This window comes from Haliaeetus leucocephalus, unplaced genomic scaffold (assembly GCF_000737465.1).
Source record: "Haliaeetus leucocephalus isolate CR32 unplaced genomic scaffold, Haliaeetus_leucocephalus-4.0 Scaffold556, whole genome shotgun sequence".
In the NCBI taxonomy this organism is placed as follows: domain Eukaryota; kingdom Metazoa; phylum Chordata; class Aves; order Accipitriformes; family Accipitridae; genus Haliaeetus; species Haliaeetus leucocephalus.
The window spans coordinates 1,646,242-1,674,138 of record NW_010972992.1 but is presented as its reverse complement, the minus strand read 5'-3'; the positions used below and the strand labels follow the sequence as shown (position 1 = coordinate 1,674,138).

Below are 27,897 nucleotides of genomic sequence, written 5' to 3'. Positions count from 1 at the left end.
TCACTAAAAGCCAAGGGCATGAGGGCTGCTGGCTTTTCAATAGGGGATCTGCATGACAAGCCCCAGGTCAGACAATGGGACCCTTGGCAAAGGCCACACCGGACGTCATCGCATCCCCCACTGAGCCACGGTATTGTCCGCGGGCACTTGAATGCACCGGTTTACGGCGTTGTGATTCTTTCACAGCGGCAAGATGAATATCACTGGTATATATATGGGTGGGCTGCGTTAAAGAGCTCTTTCACGCTGGAAGTACGTACCTCCAGGCTGGAAAATTAGGGCCGTGGGGTTGGCCAGGGACATGCTTGTACTGGTCTAGAGTGAAGCTGGAAGCAGGAACTTCTTCTTGCAGGGATTTGCTCTGAATCGTTTTCTCCTGCTACCAAAAGTAGGTTATCAGGCTTTCAGTCCATATGCTCCTTTTTTAGGCTCTTTTTCTTCTATCTTCTTGCTATGGTTTCAAAAAGAAAAAAAAGCCTTTATATCTGTACAGGCTCTGGAGTAGTCCTGTCCCCCATCAGGTCAGCTCATCTGAATCTATTTTTATTTTTTAACTGGTGAACAGCTGTGTACTATATGTGATGGAGAGAGAGGGAAGGAACAGTGCAACTTGCACTCCTGCCATGCATCTACCTCCACTTTTGCTTCAGCACAGAATAAATATTGGTGCTTTTTATCAAAGCCGCTGTACTTCTGTGCTAATCTTTCATCTTGTCGCTTCTCTTGTGCTAGTTATTTATGACAGTACATGGTCCTCATCCTGGAGATGCTCCGTGGAGGGGCTTCTGCATAATCACTAGTGCTTCTCACCTCCATCTCAGACCCAGGGCCAGATGCTGCCCAGTGCCATGGGCTGCTTGCCTGAACTTTGACTTTTCCTCTTGCTTTTCGAGTTGGGCAATATATTGCTTGTCATCACAAGGGCGATGACTCCTGCTCCCTCTGAGCCCTGGCTGGTACCCTTCAGTGTTCCCAGAGCATAAAACACTGTGGCTTTCTACTATGCACTGGCGCATGTGTGCATGGATATGATTTATTGTGGTTTTTCCCCTCGCTAGACTTGATAATGAACACTCGAAGAATCGTTGAGGAGGCCTTGCTCACATTGAGAGGCTTGATAGTAGATTTTTGTTACTTTTTTTGAGGGTACTTGTGCATGAAGTTGGGGTTTACAGAGAGAGGCTTTGGTTCGCAGTGGGATTCAGGCAGTGAGTCCTCTTTGAGCCGAGTGCTGGTGCTCCCCTGGCTGGTGCTATGGGACTACACGCAGGATTTAGTGTTTTGGGACCGTCTGTAAGTGTGCTGCTGAATTCCTGGTGTCTGGAGACCACTAAATATATCCTGGGAGATGCAGTAATGAACAGAGCAACACACCGACAGACAGATCGAGGCTTCAGAAACAAGCTTGCCCTTCATGTCAGCCACACTACGCTTTTTACCAAAGCTCTGGGGGAAGAAGGGGAAGAATTTTACAGAAAACCCAAGAATTGAGATTTTTCAGGCTTTGTCAGGTCAAAGGAGGTTTGAATTTCAAACATGTCGCCGTCACATGCAGGTCAGTAGAGCAGACAGCACCCAGCCGATTGGAGGGTGCAGATGCAGATAAACCTGCTGCCTGATCACTTGAACCAGCCCAGGAGCTGAAGTTGCCTTCACTCCTTGATCCTTGGCTTGCAAGCTTAGGAGCTGGTGTGAGTTTGTCTATCAAAGCTGCTGCCGAAGCATAACCTTGCTCTTCCAGTGTCACCATCCAGCACTTGTCCCACTTCTCATGAGTTAGGCAAGAGGTGGAAGAGATGCTGCTGCCTTGCAGGGATCTCAAGAATGTGAAAGGCAAGGGGCCATCGTACGAAGTCAATGGGGCTCGTTGTGTTTGAGGAGGGAAATGTAGATATTGGGAAATCCTCTTTGTAATTGCAGGGGTTTAATTTTCTGAACACGTTTGAATCTTGCTCACCTTCCGAGGCAGATAAGCTGAGCAAGTCCTCTCTGCTTTATCTTATGTTTAATTTACTTCTTTTCAGAGGGGCATGGGTACCATGGGACATTAACTGCCAAAGGCAGATGGTTTTGTTTGGGGTTTTTTTTTGCTGCAGAGTTTGGTTTGGGGCCAAAAGCTCTTTATTTCCCTGGGTATCTTTGAAGGGTTGTCAAGTGTCGTGTTCCCTCCCCATTCCCCATCTCGCTGCCTAATCCTTTCCCATAAGAGGTAAAGGGAATGCTCGCATAGGATGCATGTGTTTCAGTGGTGCTTTTCTATTATGAGAGAAGGTGAAATACCGTCAGCTTTGGAAAAAGAGAATAAGCGACCAGGTCTAGGTACACAGGCCAGTTTCTTAGTGTAATTTGGCAACCCTATAAACCATACAAACTAGCTTAGAAGAAGGTAAGTGTGCTGAGTGTGTTGATCGTAGCTAATCTAATTAACTGCAGGCTTCTAAGGCAGCTTTCTTTGCACTTCCAGGAGCAGCTCTGCTTGAGGGGATAATTGTCTCAGAAGGTTCTTGCTGGAGATTTACAGTGGTCAGGGATACCCCTAAGCTGGCCCATGGTTTTATTGAAGTTGGGGCAGCCTGTCTGCTTTTCTTCCGTCTGAAAACCAGGGGGAAAAGAAAATGATCTTTTTTTCACCCAAAAGTGCGAAGGTCACAGAACTGGCTAATCTGTGTGTTTGCTTTTTTTTAGGTGCGTGTTACTATGACGCTAACCAGTCAATGTATGTGTTTGGTGGCTGCACACAGAGCAGTTGTAATGCTGCCTTCAATGACCTCTGGAGACTTGACCTGAATAGCAAGGAGTGGATCCGGCCCCTGGCATCAGGTGAGAGGTGGCAGATGTTCAACTCCCCCACCGCTTTATCAAAACTTACCTTGTCCCCAGGGCTGGCTGGACTGATTCTGTATTTCCCTGCGTGTTTTATCATTATCTGGCTGGTCTTCAGGTTATATCCTTTTTTTTTTTTTTTTTTTGCTGCAGACTATGTGTATCCTTGTGCCTGTGGCACCACACTGGGTTGTTTCTCTTTGGAGCAGCTGCTCAGTGCTGGTTCGTGCCATGCAGGATGAGTGACACTTACCTGCAGCCACAAGAGCCTGTGTTGATAAGAGTCGTCCCAAAGCTGAGAATTTTTTTTAATAACTTTGGTAGCTGCCACTTCAGGTATTTTGAGGAGTGGAGGAGACATGCCTGTGCGGGCTGCCCACAGCAACCGGGAGAGCGTGGGAAAACAGGTACATTCCTGTAGTCCATGTGCTCTGAGCAGGGCAGGAAAACGCCACAAATGATTTCCCACACTGGTTTGTGTACTCAAAATGTCCCACGCGGCAGACTTGTTTTCCATTATTTCTGAATTTGACTAAAATAACTTTGACAAAGGCAGAAGAATTGGGGGAAGCTCTTTGGGGGGGATGGGGGGTAATCATTAAGCTAGTCATTTCAGCAAAAGCTTTACATTTAGTGAAGAGCAGGAAGAAGAAAAGGAGCTCAGCATCCACCAAGCACTCCTTGCTGGCTTGTCTGCTTGGGTGCAGACTCCCTCTGACCCTGCTTCATGCGCTCCAAGTATTGTGGATTACTCAGTTATTGTTTAAAGTCATATTTTCATGTCTGACACGTTTTTCTTACGAAGTCCTCCAAAATCCAGATGTTTCTGCATACTGGTGTTATCTGGGAATTGGTCGGGTGTCACTTTGAAATGTTAACATGTAACTTGGTGCTTGATGACCACTTGCTGGATATCAGTCTACACAACTCCTAATATTTTGACTTGATTTTTGCATCTGCACATCCACTGTATGATGCCTACAGGTGAGAATTAAGCAGTCATGGACTTTAAATGGAGGACAAAAGCAAACCACAGTCTACATGTATGTGGAAACTGGCTCTTGCTCTTCCTCCTTCCCTGCTGTAGCACTCTCCCTCTGCTCAGGGGTGGAGAAGACACTATGGGTAGCATAAACAGGATACTGGGTGATGCAGACCTCTGCTCTGGTCCAGGACATCTATTCTTGCAGTCCAGCGAGTTCTTCCGTCGGATTGAATATGGGGCATGACTCGCAGTCGCGTCAACGGGTCCAGCTGCCGGCACCCAGCTCTGCTCAGTCACTCTGTTGGTATTTCGCAAAGTCAAATTCCCACTGCCTTACTAACAAATAACACTTTTAAAAGAACAAGTCCTGTGGGAATATGTGTCAGAGTTAAGTCCCATGGGAAGATCCCCCGAGGAAATATTTCTGCATGCTGTCATGAGCGCGTGTAGTGAGATGGGATCGCAACTGAAACTTCAGGCAGTCTCACCAAACAGAGAGCGCTCTTGTTCCTTGGTCTTCAGAAGAGATGAGTCACTCCGCACTTGTGCCGGTGGTAGTTTCTTACACATAGCTGCTTTTTTTTTTTTTTTTTTGTGTGCCCTTAACCAGAGGGTTGGCACCCGCTGCCTGGGAAAGAATAGTGACTGGAGGGGGCAAAAGCAGAGAGCTTTGAAACTCAGGAGTCAGATGTAAATAAGGCAGGAGGGATTTATTTTAAAAGAAGAGCTGACATTGATTGATTAATGCTCGCTGTGTGTGCAAGCTAATTGCTCGTGGAGGTTGAGGAGGAGTTCCCACACCTGGCCCTATGGTCTCTATAGGCTAGGTCTTGCTCCAGAATAAGACAGCGGCTTTTCAACAAGGCCAATTTTTGCTCAGAGAGGTTTGATCATGCTCTACTTGTGCCCTTATTAAGCATGGGCATATTATCTAATGAGACCTGGGTAGAGCTACCTAAAGGGAACAGGAGTGTGGTGCCAGGGCCGTGCTAAATGCCTTGGACACAGCTCAGGTAAGCTGAAACAACTTCATCCCTTTCTCCTCTCTGAAGGGCTTTTCCAGGAGAAAACACCCTTTGTTGTTGTTGTTTGTTCATACCTGTTTTCATTTGGGTTTTCTTACTTGCAGACATTAGATGACATCAGAGCTGGATAATTCACCTCCAGCCTGAGCTGCTGTACTTCACCTAGGAGTAAATATTTAGCCTTCAAAGAAATAATTGGCCCATGTTTCTTTAGTCTCGGAGACGGAGGAGGGAGATAATTGCTTCAAAAAAACCTAATTTTTGAGGTTTCAAAGCATTTTTTCGCTTAGATCTAAAACAATGGCATTGGCTTTCTACTTATTAGGCTGGAGCAGAACAAGAGAGTTTAATGCCTAGCTTTTATGTAGGGTTTTTACTGGTGGGGCTTAAAGGTCTACAAAGGAGGGTGTAAGGCAGCGGGATCTCTATTTTAAGAACGTGAACAGGAATGCCTCTAAACTTTCTCCCTCAAGCTCTTCTGGCCACTTTGGAGCTACTTTCCACCTCCTCCACTCCCACATATGAGTCTTGATGGAGCAGGATGGGAGTGATAATTAACGGCCCATAATATGTGGGAAGCCTGCAATGTTATCCCGGGGTAGGTGGTCCCTGAGAAGCAAGTGCCTTTCTCCATGTGTTGGGGATGCTTTCTTTGCCTTTATTTGCATAATTAGTCTGGGCACTTCTTTGACTTTTAGCCTATTTGCACAGAGGAGAATCTGATGGAGGACTGGAGGTGGTTTATGCTGGAGTCTGTTTATCCAGCTAGAGGCAAGGGTTAGTCTTGACTCCTCTGTAACTCAAGCTGCAGCACGCCGCTCTTGCAGCAAGGGCACAGGCAGGATGACTTTGGCGGCGATAGCCTTCTGGTGCTCCCCAGAAAAGAGCTTTTGTGCAGTGGAAATGGCCAGGAAAGAAACCAAACCCCATTTGAAATGGAGACTCCCAGGACTTAATGCAATGGGTAATGCAAGAGCTGCAGGGGTTCCCAGGGCAAGGGCTTTGGTGTGGGGTTGCTGACGCCTGGAGTTGGCTAACCCAGGATTTGGCCCTGGAGCTGCTGTGCCGGTGGCCCGGAAGGTCTGTCCTATTTCCATGCAGGTCTGTGAAACTCTCTTGATGAGATCCCCCCCATTACTGTGAATAAAAAGTGCTGGCAGGCCCTGGGAGAAGCCGCCTTGGCCATCAGCACTGACCCAGGCCCTTTACCATCGTCTGTGTCTCCTGCTTGTGTCATCATCAGGCTGCAGGGGATAATTTATATGCAGAATTGAGAGCGTATCCCCAGGCAGTTATCCTTCTGGCCTGCCTGTGCTATTTCAGACCGTGTGTTTCTGCAGACTTTCTCCCTTCCTGTATTTGTTAGTTTATATTCCTCAGGAGCCCTACACTTGGCTTCTGTCTGCCAGAACTGTACAGTGAGCTGGGAAGTACCTTTTTTTACATCAGAGAGAAAAAACGATGCCAGTAGTTTTGCCCATGCTCCCAGGGACTTAGGGGACAGAGGTGGAAAGCTTTTCTTTTTAAAACCGAGACTTTTACTGTGCTTATATAGTAAGGAATTACTATAAAAAGACCAGGTCTTTGCAGAGAGAGGAATGCTAGCTGAAGTCCTACGGGGTCTGTGCATCCTCCCTGTTTCTGCTTTATCATCCTCAGCCAAGCGTGATCCCCCCCTTTGATACCCTCTTCCCTACAGCTATCTGGGAAGCCAAGAGAGCTGGAAAGACCCCAGTCCCCCCTTCACAAAGTGTGTTTTCCCACTGCCAGGCCATGGTATCCCACTCAGATATCAGGAGAGTTCAGGAGTCTTGTAGCTCTGCTTTTCCTGTTTGCTGCAAAAAGGCTCACTGTGTGGCTGGCCCCATGTCCACCCTTCCACTGGGAGGGGGGGAAACCTCCCCAGGACTTGTTTCCTGGTGTTTTTGTCTCCCTGCAGTCATGCTGCATTCATTTTTGCTGGGGAAATGGGAAAGCTTTTCATATCTCTCTCAGGATTTCAGGATAAAAACAGGCTTGAAGGCAAAACTCGTTTATTAGATGCTCTGATCCTCTCTGTCCGTGTTCATAGCGTCAAGATGTAGCCACATCAGAGCAGCTGATCCTCCCTGCTTTAGCCTGAAAATGAGTAGAGGCCTTCAGCCTAAAGTTTGCACTTAAAATCTTCTGGGTAGCCTTAATGCGACACAGTAAGTGTGCAAAAAAACCTCTCCCACGTCGGTTCCTCTTGGCCCTTTTTTTTCTTCCAGGTCCCCTCTGTGTTTTGAGTGGGAGCTGCTGGAGTTTGAGGATTGGGTTTCCCCTTGTGAGCTGTGGGGAAGGTGCCTTTGATGGTGTTGTGTCAACAAAACTAACAGCCCAAAGGAGGTAGGAGAGACTCTGCTGTCACCTGCCTGAGGTGGTTGTATCAGATGTGGTCCCTGTGCGGTGGGAGGCTCTCTTGGCTGAAGGAGAAACCTGCCCGTTAGTTGTCGAGCGCAAACAGAGCAGTTTGCCCTTGACAAAGCTGAGCAAAAACCTTGCCCCAAGAAAAAAAAAAAAAAAAAAAAAAAAAGCCCTGTTTTCATCATCTCCTTCTAGAAAACAGCAGCAAGTTTTCAAAACAGTTGAAGTTTGATAATGCTGGTCCTGATCTGGAGTGAGCTTCCTTGTGGCTATGTGAGCTTTGTAGAGCTGAAAGGAGACATGAGCTACAGTGAAGGACTGGACTTTCCAGGGAAGGGACACGGTCATGCAGCTGAGATCCAGCAGACATCCAGCCCTCTGCATCCGTAAATTGGTGCAACACCTTCCTGCATGGTGTAAATAACTTGCAGGATTTGTGGCTGCAGGGCAGTCCAAAGGATCGGTGGGGTTTCTAAAGAGTAAACAGTTGTTAGAGTAGTGGGAACTGTCTTGCATTTGGGTTTAAAACCCACTGTGTCTGAAGATCTTCTGAGATCGTGCAGATTGTTTAGTCCTTGCATTTTGCATCATCTTGTTTCTGAATAGCAGTAACCAGCTGAGACTCATTACTGAAATGCTGTGTCCTGACCCCATATTGCAATTCTTCTGTTTCCATTGCAGGGTGACTTGCCTCGTGGTAACGTAGTGAGTGATCTAAGGCACATCCTTGCTTTAGGGATTAAAAAAACCCTTCAAAATCCTGACCTGCCCATGCTGGTAGCCTCTCTAGAGCAATATTTCTCAATTTGTGGACTGCTGCCGGTCCCTGAGACACCATTTGTGAGATGTTTCTTGGCAAAGCAAACACATTCCCATGTACATAATGAAGGAAACCAGGAGAAGCAGGTTTTGAAAATAAACTTCCAAAATTTAGCCCAACTCTTTTCCACTTACAGCCCTTGAAGGGAGGGCTGCAAAATGGTCTGTGTGTACCTGTGTGTTTCTGAACGTGGTGCAGTGTTGAATGGCCCTTTTTAATTGAAGGCATGCCTAACTTTTTATCAAAAACTTGGGATCACCTTGAGCACGGTGAAGCCGTGTTGTAGCTGCTGGCCTCCTGGGAGTGAAAAGGAGTGAAAAGCTGATACCTGGCACAGAATAATGTCTCTAATTATGACTGCAGCTACTGGCTGCAGGTGTCTGATACTTCAAAGTAGAACAGGTTAATGAAACGGATGGAAATCCCTGACAATATGTGGAGTGTCTTTCTGCTGTCACAGTACTGAATGCAGCCTGGAAGAGAGGAAAGCTGTTCTCCAGCTCTTTTCCTGATGTGGTTTGTTTCTTCCTCATTGCTCTTTGAGTTTAGTAGCAGTAGGGCATATTTCTGCCTTCGCAGAGCTAAAACTTTCTGCGTTATCGAAAAATCCCTGACTTTCCCACCATGATCAAAATGCTCTTTGAGCCCTCAAGCCCCGAGTGACTTGACACCATTGGAAACTCTGCCTTAATTCTGGTGAGTCTGCTGCCTGTCTGGAGCTTGCTTATCACGCAGCTAACGTCTACCCTTCTGAAACAAAACCACGAGTTTCTGGGCTTCATTCTATGCCATCCTTTGGGACAGATGCTGTCGCTGCATGGGTTGCGTGGAATTGCTTTCTCCGATTTAAATATATTGATTTTTTTTTTTTTTTCCCCCTCTTTGGGCTCACAGGTTTACAGGGAGATGAGTAACCACTCCTGCAAAGTGGTAGTAGCTTTTGACAGCCGTATCCTCCGGCCTGGTGTTGTCCTGTCAGGGTGGCAGTGGCAAGGAGCACTGAAGGATGAAGCCTTTCTGAAATTTAAGCTGCAGTGCAGAAATAAAAAGGCAAGGTGCATCTTTTGAAGAAGAATCCTGGTAACTAGAGAAATCTAGCTGGCAGTGTAGAAATCCTGCAAAGCACAGCATGCTGAGGTCGTCCTGTTGCAAGTACGCAGAGCAGTATCTGGGCTGCTCCCCGGTGAAAGCTGCATCTGTGCAAACATTAAACAATTTATATTGCAAAACACAACATTGCAGGGAGCGGGAACTGGGTTTGCTGCATTTGGAAACAGCAAGCTATGCCCTGCTCTCCAAAGGAAGCAACATCCCTGAATATAGAGTTTAAACTTCATTACTGCCCTTCCAGAGAGCGAGCCCAGAGCTTGTTTGGCAGGCTCTGAGCTGCGGCTCCACAGGGCTCGGGTGTTTCTTGGTTAGTCCCTTGGTTAGTCTGTGTGAGGCAGACAGGATGCTAATTCGTTCCTTTCTTCACTTGGGTAGTTTTGAAAAATGTGTCTAATGAAATTTGTGTTATTAAATACGAAATATTTCAAGGGCAAGAGATGAAAAATCAGCGGATAAAGGGGTTTGGGTTTGGTTGTTGGGGGTTTTTTTTGTTGGTATTTTTTTTTTCAAAAGCTGTGATGCCTCATTGGGAAAGCACTGCTTGTGTGTGGAGGGCTGGTTTCCAGGAGATTAATCCATCGCTGTTTGGGTTCAATAGGATTGCTCTGCAGCAGTGATTAGACGCCTAATCTGAGTGGGTTTAGGTTTACAACACACATCTACTCTCCCTTTGATTTGCCAGGCCCTGTCCTTCTCTGTTCTTGTGGCCTCTCTGGCTGTTTGCGTTTAACCTCTGAAAGCTTTTTGTTGTCTGGATCTGTCATCTTCTGAATCATGCTCATTCAGCATCACTTGTGTGGGGGGGTAGGTCTTGCCCCTCGGGATGGACACCCTGCCACAACTAACCCAGCAGCATTGCATGAATTATGCCAGGGATGCAGAGGCAGAAAACGCACATGGAGATTGGGCATGCAATCTGCTGTTTGCAGGGATCTATCCTTCAAATGCCTTTGCTGAACTAGGCAGGAAGAGCCGAAAGACTCCCCTTTTCTTCTTTGGGTTCTGTATGGCTCTTAGAGGCTTTCTGCCTGGGAATCTGCTCCCTATAAAAAAAAGGCACCTGCTTGGAGAGGGCAGTTGTGTAAATGCTTCAGAAATAAAGCCGTTAAACTCTTTAGCTGGTCAGCATGATAGGAAATGTATGTGGACTGCCTGTACCAGGGTAAAAAAAATACCTGTGCCTCCCATTCTTGAGCACCACATCTGAAAACCATCTGCTGCATGGCTTTCTCCATTCCTCCTTCCCTGTGATTGGGCCTGGTTGCAGCCTGCCCCTTGCCCCAGCTGGTGTTGAGTAAGTTATCCTTATTGATGCACCCAAGCCAAGTTCCAGCAGCATTTCCAATTACTCCCAATATCCACTGAGGTCATAAAGTCACTCCATAACTTCATTCCCCTCTTACAGCTTGAGGGTGGAGGGCAGAGTCTGTTCAGCAATTAAAATGAGTGACTGGTCCTCACCTTGTCCGCAGGGACACCAGGGTGCTGCTGCCGTTGCCTCTCCAGCATCCGTGTGCGCAGCATCACAGGAATGCAGTGCTGGAGGCAGGCTGGAATCACTTTGAAGAAGCTAACCCGCCTGCACACGGAGGTGGGAATGGGCCCAGGATTTGGGTCCAGCAACAGCAGAGCCGGCTTGCATCTAACGAGCTGTCATGGTGATGCTGAGACTTGGTAAAGGTGGTTTTACATCAGCAGGCTAAAGCAACTGGTGGTTTCTCTCTCCCATTCCCTGCTCTGTGTGCCACAGTAGTTGGAAGTTCAGCAAGTTTTTATCTGCAGATGAAACATGGCAGGGGAAAACAGTCCCTGCTGTGGGAAATTTACTCCTCAGAGCAATGGCTCGCCTGCTTTCGTCAGCAGGTCAGCGAGGCATGTCTCTCTGACCATGGCGCTTCCACAGGGAATGATGCTTTACCCCTTGGATGCCCTCCTGTCCTGCCTTGGACAGTTCAGCCTGATGCAGTAGGAATATGTGGGGCAGGGAAAACAGAGGGGAAAATGCGACAGAGGAGGCTGGGAGAGAAGTGGCTCGAAGGGAAATGATGTTTTAAGTGATGATCTGGTTTTCTGGGGACTTGTGGTTCCCTTTAAGGCAAGGGAAGAGCTGAGCATCTGTTCACTGATGCAGAAATGGAGTCAGGCAGGAGGAGATCCCATGCATCTGTTTATCTTTGAGCCCATGGTTTTGTTTTAGTCCATAGGATGCTGGATCTCCTTCATTGAGATCTCTGACATGGGGCTCTGCGTAGGCTGCAATCAAGACAGCCCTGAAAGAGGGGAGCTGGTTTTTCTTTCCCTTCCTTGTTGCAGTTCACAGCTTGCTGGCTGCCACCCCTTCTTGCTTGTGTTCAAAAGGAGACACCCAGCTGGTCAGAAGAGCTGCCAGGAGTTTTGCAGAAACGCTTGCTCAAATGGGAGCTTGCAATCTTGCTGCGGTAAAATGGTCTTGTCTCCTGGATGATGAGAGGTAGAGGGATTTATTCAGGACTTTGAATCCACCTGTATGGCATTTGTCTCTAGAAGCTTTCTTGTGTCTCTCTGTGTGGAGCAGCCCTTCTTAAGACACTATCAGCATGGATTGAGCAGAAAGGCATGAAAAATTGCTTGTTGCTTTAACCTTGTCGGATTTACATTCTCAGAGAGAAGCTCCCTGGGCACAGATCCCTCCAGAGATTAACGGAGGAATTTTTCCCACTATCACTTTTATCAGCCTCCGGGGCAGATGGGGAGGATTTTTAGCCTGGTCCCCTTTTGTGATACACAAAGGTAGCCTTGAGCAGGGACGGGGCAGCCGGCTGTCAAGGGCTGGCTGATACATGCCACTTTTCAGTGTCACAGGTAGTACATGCTCATTTTAAATATGACCCTCTGGCCATCTGAAAATACTGCTGACAAGCATGCTATACCAAAATTGGGGAAAACTATTTGCAGCCCTGTTGGTAAATAAGAAGTCCACAATCTGCAAAAATAGGTTCCTGGGGTTGGGAGTCCTTATATAGACAAATAAGTAGTTGTGTCTTGTTGATGGTGCTGAGCATCTGGTAGCTCCCAATGAGTTTGGAAACTTCTGAAGGTCTCGTACAACTGAGAGTTGGGTACCTGCTGTTGAAATGATGAGTAGAAATCTCTCCTGCAGTACTTCTTCCTCTGCCTTGGAAAGCCAGCGCTTGGAGAACAATTTGCTTTTTAATGGTCTCAGAGTGCAGGCCTGTAATCTTGCAAACCAGTATTTTCCTAAGCAGAAGTTAGGGTTGATTTTGTAAGAGCTTTTTTTCCTGTAAGTTTTTTTTTTTCACTTCCAGGTGTCTAACTTTTTCCTGACGCTTGATTTCACAGCCCTGTGGAGAATTTAATTTCATACAGATATCTGCTCGTCCGAGTTTGGCTGACTGGAGCCAAGGTATTTGCAAACTGTCGGGAGGCTGTGAGAGCAGCCAAGGCATCTGTGAAACCTTCTATTTTATTTCCTTTTCAGGAAAAAAGGCTTAAAAATATGCAAACAGGCGCCCCAGCCACACATACCGGTTGTTTACATTGGTGTTGTCTCAGATATAATTAATGCATTGCACCAGAGAGGAAGCTGATAGCCTGAACTGGCTCCTGCCTGAGGCTGGTGTCGTCATCCTGACCACTGCCCTGGGCGAGAGGCGAAGGAGGTACCAAAGCATGATGGAGGTCTGTCTGACCATGAACTCCGCAGTCATTTTATATCGAAGTAATTCTTTTCTTCTCCCAGGTCTGTCGCAAAGCCTTCCCTCCTCGGCAGGTACATTCACCTTCGGGGCCAGCTCCGTTTTGTGAAATTTTCCGTTAGTGAAATAAAACCCTGCTGTCCCATGGCTAGATAAGTCTTGTCAGCTGGGAAGGAGCTTTGAGGAGCCTTTGGAAAGGTCCTGCTCAGAGGCTTCGGGCAGGCTGTGCTGACACCTATCGGCAATCCTTCCAAGGCATCCCAGCCAGCAGGCACGCATCCCGACTTGAGGTTTTTCTTCTTTAAGCTGCTGTTGTACCTTCTGCATTAAGGACCCTGTCCACAAAGATTATGTATGTATATTCAAGATTGAATACACAATATTCACTTTACAGTATGTACTCTAGCCAGCATGATGTGCTTTTAAAGACTTTAAATGCTCGCAGCCTGATTTTATATCTTTCACAAAAGCATCTGCTGTAAAATCTCCTTAAATCTGGTAGGCATGCAGGATGACAAAGCACTAGCTCATCCTAGTCTGCAGTCCAAAAGGTGAATATTTATTCCTGACATGAAATATTTAGCGAGTTTGGCGTTAAGCACCAGATTTACTGGAACAAGGGCAAAAAGCGTGCTCCTTATGTGAAGAAAGCGTAGTACAGGAACCGATGGCTTGAAAATTAAAATAAGGGAGAAGAACAGCGAGTGAGGGAAGGGCTGGTTAAAAGGAAGATCCCTTCATGTGTTGTACTGGGGCTTTCAGTAGGGAGATGTCAGGTTTTTAGTAAGTCGCTGCATTTTCTTTGCAGCAAATTTTGTGACGAGCATAGACCCACTCTTCCCAGCACTGAGCTTTTTGCATTTACTCAAGTAGACTTTTCTGACTGTGCCCACAGGATGCTCTTTAAGGGATGGTTGAGGCTTTTTAGCCCCGTGGTAGCTATAACCTCACCAAATTACACAGCAGCCATTTCCTGAAACACCAGTAATTTGGGGGTTCTCCAATGTCTGCAATGCCTCTGCCGCCTCCCTCGTGCTGTGGCAAACGAAACAGGAGTGTGACTTGAGTGAAAAGTGTGGAGCTCAGCAGAGCTGGGGCACGCTCCTCCGCTAACCCACACATACCTCCGTCCCTTCCCTACAATTAGCTGGTTATTACAGCGTTGTGTAGTCTGATACAGCAATTTCCATCCCTCCGTTTGCCTCCTGGAGGGAAGACGAGTCGCAGGAGCTGATCAACCCTTTCTCTCCAAGTGTTGAGCTCTTTAATTAGCATCAGAGCTGTTTTGTGTAGGATGTCAGACTGTTATTCAAATCACTTGAAAGTCTGCAGGGTACAGTATCACTTAAGGAGGGGGGAGAACAAGTATTAAAGCAGAGAGAGGTGGATCACTGGCTGGCGCTTTGATTCCACCCACCTAGAGGGAAAAGCAGCTTTTGCAACAGTGGCACCCGTTACCGCAGGGCCAAATCTGCATTTCCCAAAACCAGGTGAGGTGATTGCAAAGGGGAATAGGGGGTGACCTCACCATAAGGAGTACTTGGCACCTTGGAATGATGCTGCTGGTGAGAAACGCTCAGGATAGAACCTAATAAAACCTCTCCTGCAGCATGGAGGTGCATGAATTGCAGCAATCCTTGTTTGCAAGCTATTAAGGGATAAGGGGGCAAAGCCCCGGGGCATTCTGGCACTCTTATCTCATAGCTGTTTGCTCAGCTTGCTGTATAAGGACATTTTTGCCGAGCATTAGCACAGAGTGACTCAGTAATCCTGTTGCACAGGGTTCAGAGGGCAGTGCCTCTCCTTTTCAACAGCTTTATCGTCTCAGAGTCGCAGCGTGTAAGAATTTCCCGGGTAAAAAAAAAAAATGACTGTGACATTGCAAAAGCTTGGAGGTGACTTACCCTCCCCGGCGGGGATTTCTGCCTCCACCTTGTAAAGATTGCAAGAAACCAGACCTTTGGTTTGACGCCGTGGGTTTGACTGGGCTTGTACCATGAGCCTGTGTCATTGTAGGGTAGAAATTCAACACTGAGAGCACTGCAGAAACACTCTCTCTGTGTAAACATTGGGGGGGTTGCTGTGGTTTGGTTACATGCCCCCATAACTTGCCACAACACCTCCGTAATGGTGTACAGATATTTTTCCCCCACTACCTGAGAGGTATTTTGCAGGCAGCAGATACATGTGCCTGCAAAAGTTTTGTTTCCCTGTTCGGGAGACAAATCAGATCTAGTTCAATTTTTTTTTTAAACTCTTGCAAAGCTGAATTCCTGTCTACTTCCAAGCAAGGAATTTTTATTTTTTTTAAGCCAAATTTGAGGGAACACTAAATCACATGTGGCTTTGGTAAGGGAAAATGATACTTTCCTGGCTCTTAAAAGCTTTAAGGTTTAGGCAGGCCCAGTCAAAGCCAGTCTTAAGAATGTTCATAATCCTGATAACCTGTTTTGATTGTCTCGGGGATAAAAACAGGTGAATGTCAGATGCTGGATCCAAGGCAGCTGACCAGCGAGTCCTAAATGTTGGGGTTTGACTTAGGGAAAAGAGCCAGTGTGCAAAGTGCCATGGAGATGTCTGCTCTTCTCATAGGAGCTCTCCTTTGGCATCTCTCAAATCCGATGCTAATGCTGGGATTGCTGGGATGCTCATCCTATGTCGGTTATGCTGTATTCTGGCCTCTGGGCTGCTACTCCCCAGCTTGTCATCTTCCCTTTGTGAAACCTCACAAACTGCTGGCAGGGGAAAAGCTTTTGGGCAAATCTGCAGACTGCTGCGGAAAAATCCCGGCTAGCCTGGGAAGCAGAGGGTTTTATTATTTTTTCCTTCTCTGGTTTCCCTTCCCATCGAAGGGGGGAAATTTGGGGATTTTATGCTGTCATGCAAGTTTGGAATGGACCTTCGCATGATGGAATGTAGTCGAGGTAATCCCTCAGCTTGGGTAGATGATGGTGCTGGGGTGGATGAGGTTTCCAGGTTAGGATTTGTGATTTGGTGTCTTTAAGTCTCTGCCAGCCTAAAGGTCAGGCTCATAAATCCAGACTGAGCATCAGGCCCTGGCTGCTGCTGGTCTGTCAGAGGCAGCACAGCAGGTTTCACCCTCTGCCAAGCTGTCGGGGACAGTGCAAGCTCTCCATTTTGCATGCTGCTCCCCCAGAGATGTATATAGTTTAAAACAGCAACAGGACAGCCGGCTCCTCCTGCAAGGAAAGGTCTGAGACAGGGCTTTTGTAAGTTGGAGGCAGAGTGCAGTAGGTCCAAGCCATCCTTTTAGCCTCGTTTCTGTTGTGACATCTGACAGCTGGGTCAATTTTTTTTCCCCTTCTTGAGAGGAATTTGCTTTTTACCACTTCTTTTTTGACTCTCCCTAAGTAACACACAAGCTTCTCAGGGTGAAATCCCGCAAAACATTTTGTTCTTCTGCAGATGGGTTATACTAAAACACTCTGACTTTGCAGAGGTACAAACCATTTGGCAAACACCAGCATGGTCACCAGCAAATGTTGGTTTTCATACTTGATTATGCAGGTTCAGCATCTCCCTCTGGCTTTTCTTTGGGTTTATAATGTCCTCTGCTGATAATATACCCACCAAATTAAGCACATCCTTGTGATGGGACATAATTTATTGAACAAACATCATTTGTTCGCTGGGAGGGGCCAGCTTTGGCAGCATGGCTTGAGCTGTGGTGCAGCCGGACTATCGCCTTGCCCCTTTTTTTGCTGGTGCAGGTAGTGGCTGTTAGCCCCGAGCCCTTCCTCAGGATGGTTTCCTATGCCTTTGGTGTGCAGATTGCGGGTGGCTTTTGAACCGGGGAGCTTGGCTTCCTTTGTGCATTGAAATCCACTGCCTGCTGGACAAGCTCACTTTAATTTCTCAGCTTTGAAATTGGAAATATGGCTGTGGGCCTGTTTTTGTTTATCCTGGCATGTCGTGTAAATCGAATTGGCTGGCAATGACTGTGATCAGCTTGCTGAAGTTGTAGGGAGAATAGCATTGTCTCTTGCTGGAGCTAAGGCGGCTTGAGAAATCCATCAGATCCAGCGGTAACGGCTCCCGGTTGTTATCAGTAGCTCTTGTCTCCTCTATCTCCAGAAATCTGCTGTAATAAAATTCCTCCAAATGTATCCCCTTGACACAATCCCAGAACTCTTTCCATATCTTAACCTTCCCCCCAAGACAATGCAAACTCTTGGCTCCACTCCAGCACATCTCTCTTACAATATTTCCCCAAACAATATCGATCTGAACCAATCCTTTCATCTGGGTAATCCCATCAAATCAGGCGCACACACACACCCCCCTTCATTTTTATTTCAAGCTCTACTTGGTATTTGTTTTTGGAGTTGCTCAGGTCTGCGCCTGCTGTAGGTAAAAGGCTGGTCTGGAAATTCGTGTTACACGTGCCCTTACAGCCAGGCTTTTCTTTTGTGGTCACTGAACTCTGTGCGTGCTGCTCTGGTTGCATTAGAAGGCTGAATAAATGGGCTTTAAAAAATGCTTATAAGTACAGATCCTAAATAGATAGATAGCATCCAGAGCTCATGTCAGAGGCAATCAGAGGCTGGCATTTCTCTTCCAAGCATCCATGGAAGCTGGAGATCTTTGTTTGTTTGTTTTTTGAAAAGTATGTATCTGCTTTGTGAGCCAGGAAAATCCATCAACTGGAAAAAAATAGCTCGGATCAGCTTTTAGCTACTCATCCCTACTGAATAAACAGCTTCAGCTGTGAAGAGATGTTGCCTTCTATGTTTAGGAGTATTTAAGTGTGCTACACGCTCTGTATGCTTGAATTTTTATCCTCAAGAAAAGATAATCTGATATCAGGCTGGATGGTGTTATCAGGGTGTTGAGCTTGGAAGCCCAGTGAGGAAGAGTCCTCTCTGCACTCTGACCAAGGGAGCAGTTGAACCCAGTGCAGTTAGCTAACGATGTTCTTCTGCAGGCACTTCCGTCCATGGCGAGGAACAGAAGCCATTTCATTTGCAAGCGTAATCCCAGAGAGAAAGAAGCCCTCCCATATCGAGTATGTTCCTGCGAGTCTTTGAAACGCCGCTCGAGCACATCCTCTAAAAAGCATGGACTTTGAGCAGGTCATTACGAGGGCCCCACATAATTGAGCCATGTCCCTTTGATGTCCCTGCTGCCGTGCTTGCACTCCTCCGCATACTTGAGACCTGAAGTCACAAAGGCTGCCAGTTGCCTTCCCCCTTCGCCTGGGCAGGGTAGGCGTTGCTCTGCCTCCCTCGATATGCTCCTGCCCTTCCCTGGGACGGTGGCAGCAGCACCCAGCAGCTCTCCCCTGCTTCAGAGATAAGCGGTATTAATTTGCCAAGTTTCAGCCACTCTTTGTCCACGTGTTTCTACTCAAAACGCAGGATCGCTGAAGCCCTCTCTGGTACAGCAAGCTAGTGGTACATCTTTTTTGCGGAGAGCATCTGCAGATATCCTAACTGGCTGGAAGAGGCTTTGAGAGGCCGACCCTTCTTTGACTTGTAAGATTCAGATTTCTTCCTGCACTGCAGAATGAAACTCCGCTCATTTACACCCATACAACATCCAATAACAGGCAAAGCTTCCTGAAAAACCAGGTCTAGCGTCTGCCCTGGGCTGTTTACATGTTGTTGACTCATTTGGGAACCGTCTCAGTGTCTGAGGCTGGGGTTGACCTTCAGGTTACAGCAGTAGGAGGGTGGCTTTTCTCACCCTGCACCATCCCAGACCTTTCTGAGCAAAGTACCAATCTGTTTCTCCATCCTGGGATGACTCTAGCTAACCCTTTTTGTTTAAAAAATAACCCAATTTAAACCCAGAACCTTTCACCCCATGCTGCCTTATGGCACCCTCAATGGAGAAACCCAGCCAGCCGATTCTCTACAAGTCAGGTAGAAATATTTCTAGCAGTCTAGTTTGTGATGCCAAGCTTGGGAGAGCAACTTTGCGCTCTGCCAGGGAAATATGTAGGCTGGAAACCTGCTGGTGTGGATTAATGAATTGCACACGGCTATGGAACGAGCCAGGAAAACTGGAATTTGGGAACAAAGAGTAACCAAATGTGACCCTTTTCTGGCACTTTCGTCTTTAAGGAGACCTTGGGTATAGCTCTGGCCACGCTATGCGTGTGCACCAACACAAGAATTGTCTCCTGCACAACTTTATTCCCTTTTTTCCCCCATAGTTGTATACTTGAGAGCAGCAGCAAAATGCGCTTTGTCCCTGGTGAAAGGCCCAGGGACCCTGTGGCCATCTCCTCTGTGTCTAGCTGGGGATTGCTTTTTGGCTGGGCTCTTACCACCCACCACCTGGAACCCATTGCAATTGAATTGCTTTTCTCAGCTGCAGCATCTAAAAATAGATGCTCTGGTTTCTTTTAAAAATAGCCTCTGTTCTGCATGTCATTACCTGCTAAAAATGTTTCTCAAAGTCTTATTAGGACATCAGAGGAGAGAGGTCAGTTTGGTATATCAGCCTTTTTGCAGAGGGTGACGGTGCTTCTGTGGCCACGTGCGCAGCCTTGCCCTTGAGCTGCCCCCAGTTCCTGCAGCTAGGCACGCGCATCATTTTTTTCGGGTGATGTATTTATGATTATTTTGAAAGTGTGACTGCAGAGGTGGAGGAATCTGCCTGGTGCTGGAGACAGCCGTGGGAAGGAGGATGCTCAGATGCGTCAGCTCTGGCTGGAGCAGTTTTGGCTTTTCCTGGGGAGCAATTCAGCATCTAACACATCAGCAAGGTAGTGACACAGCACCTTTCGCTGCCGGAGCAGTTAGGGTTTGTATTTTTGCAGCAGACCATGGCCAATTTCCTGACACAAATTCAAAGGGATCCAATCCTTTGATAGTTGCCCTTGCAATGGGGCTCTTTGCATCAAAGTTGCTCTTGCTCCAAGCTGGTTAAGGAGCGATGCAGTGGCCAGGGCACAGACAGCAGGCAGCGGGGTTGTAACAGAGCAGCAGTAGGTTGGGAGGCGAGCTCGGCCCTTTGCTATGCTGCAGGAAAAACTTCAGCATGCACGGCATTTTCTGAATGCAGCATATCGCAGTGGCACTGAGCCCAAGAGCTCGTGTCATCTTGCTTGTGTATGCACCAGTCCTGCTCAGGAGGTCCCTGGCCCCTGCAGAGCCTTTTGAACCTCAAACAAGCCAAGCAAAAAAATCTCTTTAATAATTTTTAGAGGAGCACTTCATTCTGCGGACTCAAGGAGTGACTTAGTTCACACAGCAAAGTGTTTAGGGTATAATCGTGCTGCTGGGCAAAAAATGGAGTTCGGTGCATGCTCCCGCTCTGAGTACCTGAGCGATCTGCCATGAGCGACTCCGGATGCATTAGAATTGGTATTCATTCTCCCTCCTTCCTTGGGGAGAAGTTACTAGGTATTTGGAGGTAATTATTGCTTTTATTCAGTGCTAAAGCAATAATTTCAAGGGATACATTTGAAAGCTAGCAATTTCCTGCCAGTGAGTGACAGATGTTTTGCCATACATGAGATGTGCTTTCAGGCTCCTACTAATTATGATGACACAAATTGGCAGTAGCTTTCTTCCCAGGCTCCCAACTCTAATTTTGCCTTCTTTTCTGCTATTTTGTTTTTTCAAAGGTGGAGTTTCAGTGTTGTCACACTTCAGTAAAACTGATGCAGAGTTCGATGCTTGTGTTCAAGTGTGGTTTCCTCACCTTCCCCTTCTCTATCTCTGCCCAGGTTCATATCCCTCACCCAAGGCTGGGGCCACGCTGGTGGTCTACAAGGACTTGCTTGTGCTTTTCGGTGGGTGGACGCGGCCAAGCCCTTACCCTCTGCACCAGCCAGAGAGGTTCTTCGATGAAATCCATACGTACTCACCCTCCAAAAACTGGTAAGAACACATCTGGATTCAAAGCCCAGGCTTTGATCCTGTAAGAATGTGTCTATAATGTAGCTGGAGGAATGCCAGACGGTGTCTCTCCCAGCCTGCTTGGGAAGCTATGCATGGTCCTGGTTTCCTAGGTATGTCTAATCCTGGTGTGTCTGCGATGCTCTTACTGAAACAAACAAACAAAAAAAAAGAACCAAAAACAAAAAAACACAAGAGCACACCAGAGACGTGGGCACGCTGCTGTCTGGCACCTCTTGGGTGGTGGTTGCTTCCATATGGCTCTCGACTCCTACCTAAAATATGCCAGACTTCCTGAGTGTTCCCAGCCAGCCAGGTGGGAAATCTGGATGTGAACATTTTAAACGTGTAATCGATGTGGCTGCAGGACAGTGAGGTCTCTGAGGAAAGCAGGAGATAAAGCCTTAACTCCTGGAGGTCTTGCTTTTGGCGATGGTCCAAAACTCAAAGCTCCTGTGGCCCTCCAAGGGAGACTTGAAAAAGCATGTATCCACACCATTTTAGAAATCTCTCTGCCTTTACAGCTCCTGGACTAAAACATCCAGCACTGACCACGGAGATGGCAGTAATTTTCTTTTTCCCTTTAAACACCATTCGGCTGGTTTTAGACCAGGCTTTCTCACTGATGTTTGTGTGTGAGAAAGGAGAAAATGCTGTATCAAAGCAGCGATGGTTCCTGCTCCTCTTTCATTGAGAACTTTTCATCATCAAAAGTGTCAATTATCCAATGCACTTTTGGGCAGTGTCATTAGAATGCTGTAATTAAACTGTGTTGGAAATAATTCAGGGGGAACTTAATTGAAAGGGGCAATATTTCCAACCTGGCCATGTGACTTTGTCATGCTTTAAAAATGTTTAGCACATTAGTATTTCTAATTAGTTTCACTATTATTTGGATCTTTGGAGGTTTTCCCTGAGGTTTTCCTCTGTAGCGTGTTCTTGAGCACTTTGCCAGCCCCTGGGATTTTTCATTTTGCCATTCATCCAGTGCTTTTCTTTCTGACCCAATGGTGAATGTCTTCCCTCTTTCCCTAGGTGGAACTGCATCGTGACCACCCATGGCCCCCCTCCCATGGCAGGACACTCCTCCTGTGTCATCGAAGACAAAATGATTGTCTTTGGGGGTTCACTAGGATCTCGACAAATGTAAGTCTGAGGTGAGGGTATCTGACAAGCGCTCCTGCAAGCAAGGAGCATGTTGTGGTGGTCCTGGGGTAGCTCATAGCATTTTGGAAGGAAATCTCTGCAGCGTTTTGGGGTCTGCCTGCTGCCTTAGCACACCCTTCACCTCTTGCGGCAAATCCCCTCAAGGCTCCAGCCCACAAAAAAAACAATTCTGTCATAAAACTGTGCCCTGAACCCGTGTTTCAAATGCCCAGAGAGCCTAGTTGTATCATCAATGCTTGTTGTCTCATCCTTGCAGGAGCAATGATGTCTGGGTGCTGGATCTCGAGCAGTGGGCTTGGTCTAAGCCCAACATCTCTGGGCCCAGCCCTCACCCACGAGGTGGCCAGTCTCAGGTGAGCTCTCCTTCACTAGCTCAGCACCAACACACACTGCCAGAGATAAACCAGACAGAGCTTAATTTCCAGTTTCCAGGCAGCTCTCAGCAGGTTGCCTGAAAGCTAGCACCTGATTTCAGAGTTATCTTTGCAGCCTTTGCCCGACGGGCCCTTGTTTTCCCTAGCCATCTGTTCTGTGAGGGCGCACTTTTAATCTCCCTAACGCTTAGGCAGGTACCGTGCCATTTCTTGCACATGACTCAGAACTCTAATGAGCATTTCTAGAAAACAAATTGCTGTTTTAACCCAGCAATCATCCCCTGTGGCATTTAAGATCAATGAAGTGTTATCACAAGTTGGTTTGGCTTGAGGCCCTTTTGATTGCTCCGCTCTCCTGATTCTTGGTTCCAGCAACTCTGGATTGTACCCATTCAAAGCACAGGTCTGGCAGCACCTGTTTTATTGCCTGCCCGGGGCAGGGAGCTTGTGGGAGTCACCCGGTTTGATGCAGGTGTCCCCGTTGCAGCTGGCATCCCTGCCTTCTCTTCATGGTCCCCAGGAGGATGGTCAGTGGTTCTCAGCGTGCGGTTCATCTCAGCCTAGCAGGGCACCCAGAAGAGATTGGATGGGTCATGCCTGTACGTGCCTTTCCATCCACTGGAAAAGCAGACTGAGGGACTAGCTCACCCACCACCAGCACGTAACAAATACTGCTGCAAGCACATGCCCTCCCAGACAATCCTTCCACCTTCTCCCTTATTTGAAGAGGGGTGTTGAGTCCCTTGTTGTTTGGCTTAGCTTCAGGAAGGGTAATTGCTCTCCTCTGTAAGAGGAACTGGTTTGTGAGCTGTTTGGGACAAGGCAATGGGGTGAACCCTGCATCCCGGTTTGCCTCGGGCCCAGCAAAACCGGCTCTCCATCCCAGCTCCACTCCTCATCCCGGGGCAGACAAAATTCAGCAGAGTCTGTGCAGCTGAGAAGCTGTAACCTGGCTCTGTCTGCACTTGGAGGCTTTGCCAAAAGCACCGGGGATGGCTTTGCGTCCTTCCAGGTCTGAAACACTGTTCTTTACCCCTTCCAGATCGTAATAGACAACGAAACCATTTTAATCCTCGGTGGCTGTGGTGGTCCCAATGCAGTAAGTATCCTGGGGGGAGCATGAGCATGAACTGCACGCATCTCGCTGTAACTATAAGCCCTGGTTGCTGGACTGGGGAGAGGGGGGACCCTGCCTATTACCCAGGTGGCATTTTATTCTGCAAATCTGGGCACCCACCTGGTAGGTTTTCCAGAGAAGCTGTCTAGCTATTGCTAGAGCTGCTTTAATTAAGAAAAAAGCACCCCAGGCACTATCTGAGCAGCTTGCTGAGTTTAACTGAGCCTCAGAAGAATTAGCCCTGATTTTATAACAGAAGATGGAGATGAAGGGATTTGTCCACGGCCATACTAGGGCGTAGTCACTCCTGGGTGGTCAGATCCTGATCTGGGTCACCATTCCTCTGTCTGCAGCAGCAAAGCACTGCTCCTACCTCTGATGGGATGATCTCGGCAACAAACCAGGCTCCTAAATCTTAAACCGGACTCTTAAATCTATCACGCTTTTCTTCACAGCTGTTTAAAGATGCCTGGCTACTGCACATGCACGCAAACCCCTGGACGTGGCAGCCACTCAAGGTGGAGAATGAAGACCATGGAGCCCCGGAGCTGTGGTGCCATCCTGCCTGCAGGGTACGGACACAGTGGGGTCTCTGCTCTCTCATAGACATCCGTTGATCTTTATTGCCTGCCTAGAATGCTCCATACCCCCTACTTTTTCCCCAATACAGTGCAAAGTGTCATCCTGAGGTTTGTAACCCATTATCTCCCCTTCTCCTCTTCCAGGTGGGACAGTGTGTCGTCGTCTTTAGCCAAGCTCCTAGTGGGAGAGCCCCACTGAGTCCCAGCTTGAACTCTCGCCCCTCTCCCATCAGCGCCACGCCACCCGCCCTGGTCCCCGAAACACGGGAATACCGCTCTCAGTCTCCTGTCAGGAACACGGACGAGGCTCCCTGCGTCAATGGCCGCTGGGGCACCCTGCGACCCAGAGCACAGAGGCAAACACCTTCAGGATCCCGGGAAGGCAGTCTCTCCCCGGCCAGAGGGGACAGTTCCCCTGTACTCAACGGTGGGAGTTTATCGCCCGGAGCCACGGCAGCCGGCGGTGCCTCCTTGGACAGCCCCGTGCAGGTTGTATCACCCAGCACACCTTCTGCAGCTGAAGGATACGACCTAAAAGTGGGGCTCACCCTGGCGCCACGACGGGGATCGCTGCCGGAGCAGAAAGACCTGCGTTTGGGATCTGTCGATCTGAGCTGGGAACAGAAACCGGCTTCCATCATCTGCCAGATGGACGGTGTGGAGGGTAGGACAGTCGGCACAAGTATGAGGAACCCCCCTGAGCAGACCAATGGCATCCACACGCCACCCCATGTCGCCACCTCCCTCCCGGGGGCCGTCTCCCCCGGTGCGCTCCGGAGGAGCTTGGAGGCTGTCAAAGCCCTCTCTTCCAAAGGCTCCTCGGCTTCTGCGGCATTGAGCCCTCCCCTGGCTTCTTCCCCGGGGTCCCCGGGTGCTGAAACCGGCTCAGCGGTCCGTCCGGGCTCTACCCAAGGCGACGGCCATTCCTTACCTCCCATTGCCCGCCGCCTGGGCCACCACCCTCCCCAATCCCTCAATGTGGGGAAGCCTTTGTACCAGAGCATGAACTGCAAACCCATGCAGATGTACGTGCTGGACATTAAAGACACCAAGGAAAAAGGACGAGTCAAATGGAAAGTGTTCAACAGCAGTTCAGTGGTGGGGCCGCCCGAAACCAGTTTACACACGGTGGTGCAAGGCAGAGGGGAGTTAATCATATTCGGTGGCCTCATGGACAAGAAACAAAACGTGAAATACTATCCCAAAACTAATGCCTTGTACTTCGTGCGAGCAAAAAGATAATGCGGCCCGAGCCCTTTGCCGCCATCACCTTCTCCCCTCCCTCCCTGCGGCTCTTCCCTCTCCTTTCCAAGCCCTTACTCTGTCATGCAGGTGTTCAAACTGTGAATTAGGGAGCAAGAAACCAATAAAGTCCAAGCAAAACCTCCAGTGCTGCCCCGCCGGTTCCCAGTAAGACCCCAGTTAAGCGAATCGTGTTTACAGGCGGGGAAGGACCCACGCCACTGCGATCCAAGCCAAGGATTTGGGGTAAGCAGGTAGGGAAATGTGCCATCCAGTATCCTCTTGAGGTTTTTTATTTTCCAGGGGTTTGAGAGGCTTCATATCTCTCTGAAACTCCTTGTAGGATGTGAGTAAAAGTGGTTTTATATGAACAAGCCAAATACCGGCAGGCAGGAGGCTGTTAGCTTGTGCGCACTGATTATTTCCATGCTCGACTCCGTAAGGAAGACAACAGCAATACCCCACCAGGAATCTTCCAGTGCTGCAAACCTTTGCTCGACACAAACATGATGCCTTTTTTTTTGCCTCTCACCCCTTTGGCCTGCCAGTCTCATTCCTGTCCTCCGTCCAGGACCATAAGAAAGAAGGGGGGACAGGTTTTTTCTGTCAAAATGCCAAAAATATTAATAATTAGCCAGGCATTAACCTCCTCCTTTTCCTGCCCTGTGCTGGATCAGGCTTTGGGATCAGCTCTGATCCCTCCTCCTCAGCAAAAAACCACACCATCTAAAAATCCAGTTATTCTCCCAATGCTGAGAAATTTGTCTGCCAGTTCCCTTCTAGACTTGAAGGTTTTGTTTCACTCAACAGCCCAAACCCATTCAAGGCTGAACCAGCACCTTGTAGCCTGGGAACAGGATGGTTTTTTTCTAGTCAAAAAGATGAATATTAGTCAATCTTGAGGGTGTGAGCAGCCCCAATAGCAGTAACTGCACCTCATCTTTGCACGTGCCTCCTTCCGCAAAGATTAAAACAAATTAAAATCCGAAGGGATTGAACCTGTGCGTCCTTCTGGGACAACCTCCCCCCTTCCCTTTCCCCTCAAGATGATGGGGGGGTGGGAAAAATGGGTGGATTCTGCCAGGTTTTGGTCAACAACCTCCAGCACCCGAAAAGTAGGGAACCCTCCCCAAACCGGCAGCGCCATGACGTGGCCCCTTTTCCCTTCTCCCCCCCCCCCCCCCCCCAGCCCCTCCATCCCCACTGAGCTTTTTGCCGGTCAGAGCCTTAAATCACATCCCAGCCGCATAGGGATGGGGAGGATTTTGCTTCATCTGCGGCTTTTCCACCTCTGTAAATAAATCCCTCATTAAATCCAGCCTCTCCCACTCCAATCCCAAACGTATTTGATTTGTCCTAAGGGAAGGCAAAATGCAATTTTTACCCCCAAAACCTCGGGACCACCTAGGGTGATCTTCACTGTGAGGAAGGCGGTCGGGGCTTCGGCATCGATTCCCTCCTCCCCTTTGCATGTCTCTTGTCATCCACCCCAAAAAAGGGATGGAGGGTGGCTTGGCGTTGGGTTGACATCCTTCTCCTTGCGTGGAGCATCCTTTGAGGGACATTTTCCCAACGTTTATGTGGTCTCCATCCTCAACCGGTCCCAAAATCCCCCTAACTGGCCCCAAACCTGCCGAGCGGCTGGGGCCATCCCTCTTCCGTCCCCAGCGGTCGCGGAAAGGCATGTTTTGCGCCGTTAACAATAAATTCATCCCAAAATTTTGACACTCCTGCCACGTGAGCCGCTGGTGCTGTGAGCGAGGTGTGTGTGTGTGTCCCCCACAACTCAGGTGTCCCCCCACATTGTTGTCCCAGGCTCGGCCGAGTGTAGGAATGAAAAGCGATTTTCGGTGATATTTAAAATCTTGTGTACATTTGGGGGGGGGGGGGGGATAAGGGGTTCCCCCCCTCCCCCACTTCCAAGAATTTTTAGCAGTTTAACAAATAAAAAGGAAAAGAAATGGATGGTTGGTCCTTTTGGGGAGGGGGTGGGGGGTGGAAATGCTGTGGAGGGAAACCCCCACTGCGCTTCCCACAAGTTTGGGGGTGAAAACGGGGATTTGGGGTCTTACTGGGTAAAAATAAGGGCAATATCTGTGCCACGGGATGTTGGAGCAATAGAGGCAGAAAAAAGGGGGGCACAAGGTTGGGGTGAGGAACGGGAGGGTTCAGAAAAAAGGGGGTAGTGGTGGAAAATTAGGGACCACAAAACCTGCTGGGGCTGGAAATGGGGGAGCCCTGAAGCCTGCTAGGGCTGGAGATTTAGGACCCCAAAGCATTCCAGTATCGGTAATTAGGGATGGGGACCCCAAAGCCTGGGGGGGAGGGGGGAAACTGGGGACCCCAAAGGCTTTGGGGGCTGGAAAGTGGGGACCACGTACCGGGCAGCGCTGGGCACAGGCTGCCGCCTCATGCCGGCCCAGGCACGTGGGGGCTTCCCCCCCCGCCCCGGCCCCATATCGCCTACAGGGCTGGGAACCCCCATCCCCCCTAGGGTCCGGGTCTCCCATAGGGCCGCCCCCCCCATACGCTATAGGGTCGGAGTCCGCTTCGCTCCACGTGTCTGCCCTTTCCCGCCTCCCGCGCATGCGCTGCGGTAAGAGAGGCGGGGCGCGGGCGAGGCCACGCCCCCCTCGCTGACATCATCCCGAGGCGGAAGCGGCCACAGGTGAGGCGGAGAGGCCGCGCCTTAAAGGGACCGC

General features: G+C 48.6%; 2 protein-coding genes across 6 annotated transcripts in view; both read left to right on the top strand.

Annotated features, from left to right (window-relative positions):
• FBXO42 (F-box protein 42) overlaps positions 1 to 26,605 on the top strand; it is a 49,487-nt gene extending 22,882 nt beyond the window's left edge. For 4 of the 5 annotated variants that reach the window (XM_010577235.1, XM_010577233.1, XM_010577238.1 and 1 more), the window contains 7 exons: positions 2,686 to 2,820; positions 20,543 to 20,696; positions 21,750 to 21,860; positions 22,138 to 22,234; positions 23,298 to 23,354; positions 23,828 to 23,944; positions 24,098 to 26,605. In XM_010577235.1, coding sequence (XP_010575537.1) covers positions 2,686 to 2,820; positions 20,543 to 20,696; positions 21,750 to 21,860; positions 22,138 to 22,234; positions 23,298 to 23,354; positions 23,828 to 23,944; positions 24,098 to 25,195 — 1,769 coding nt within the window. In that variant the 3' untranslated portion in view covers positions 25,196 to 26,605. Of the gene's footprint in view, positions 1 to 2,685; positions 2,821 to 2,976; positions 3,231 to 20,542; positions 20,697 to 21,749; positions 21,861 to 22,137; positions 22,235 to 23,297; positions 23,355 to 23,827; positions 23,945 to 24,097 lie in introns of those variants that run through there. The other variant, XM_010577236.1, reaches the window with a different exon arrangement.
• Positions 26,606 to 27,781: 1,176 nt separating this feature from the next.
• Positions 27,782 to 27,897, top strand: part of RSG1 (REM2 and RAB-like small GTPase 1) — a 1,534-nt gene continuing 1,418 nt past the window's right edge. Inside the window, exon 1 of the mRNA XM_010577498.1 lies at positions 27,782 to 27,791. Within this exon, the coding sequence (XP_010575800.1) occupies positions 27,782 to 27,791 (10 nt within the window). The remainder of the gene's footprint in view (positions 27,792 to 27,897) is intronic.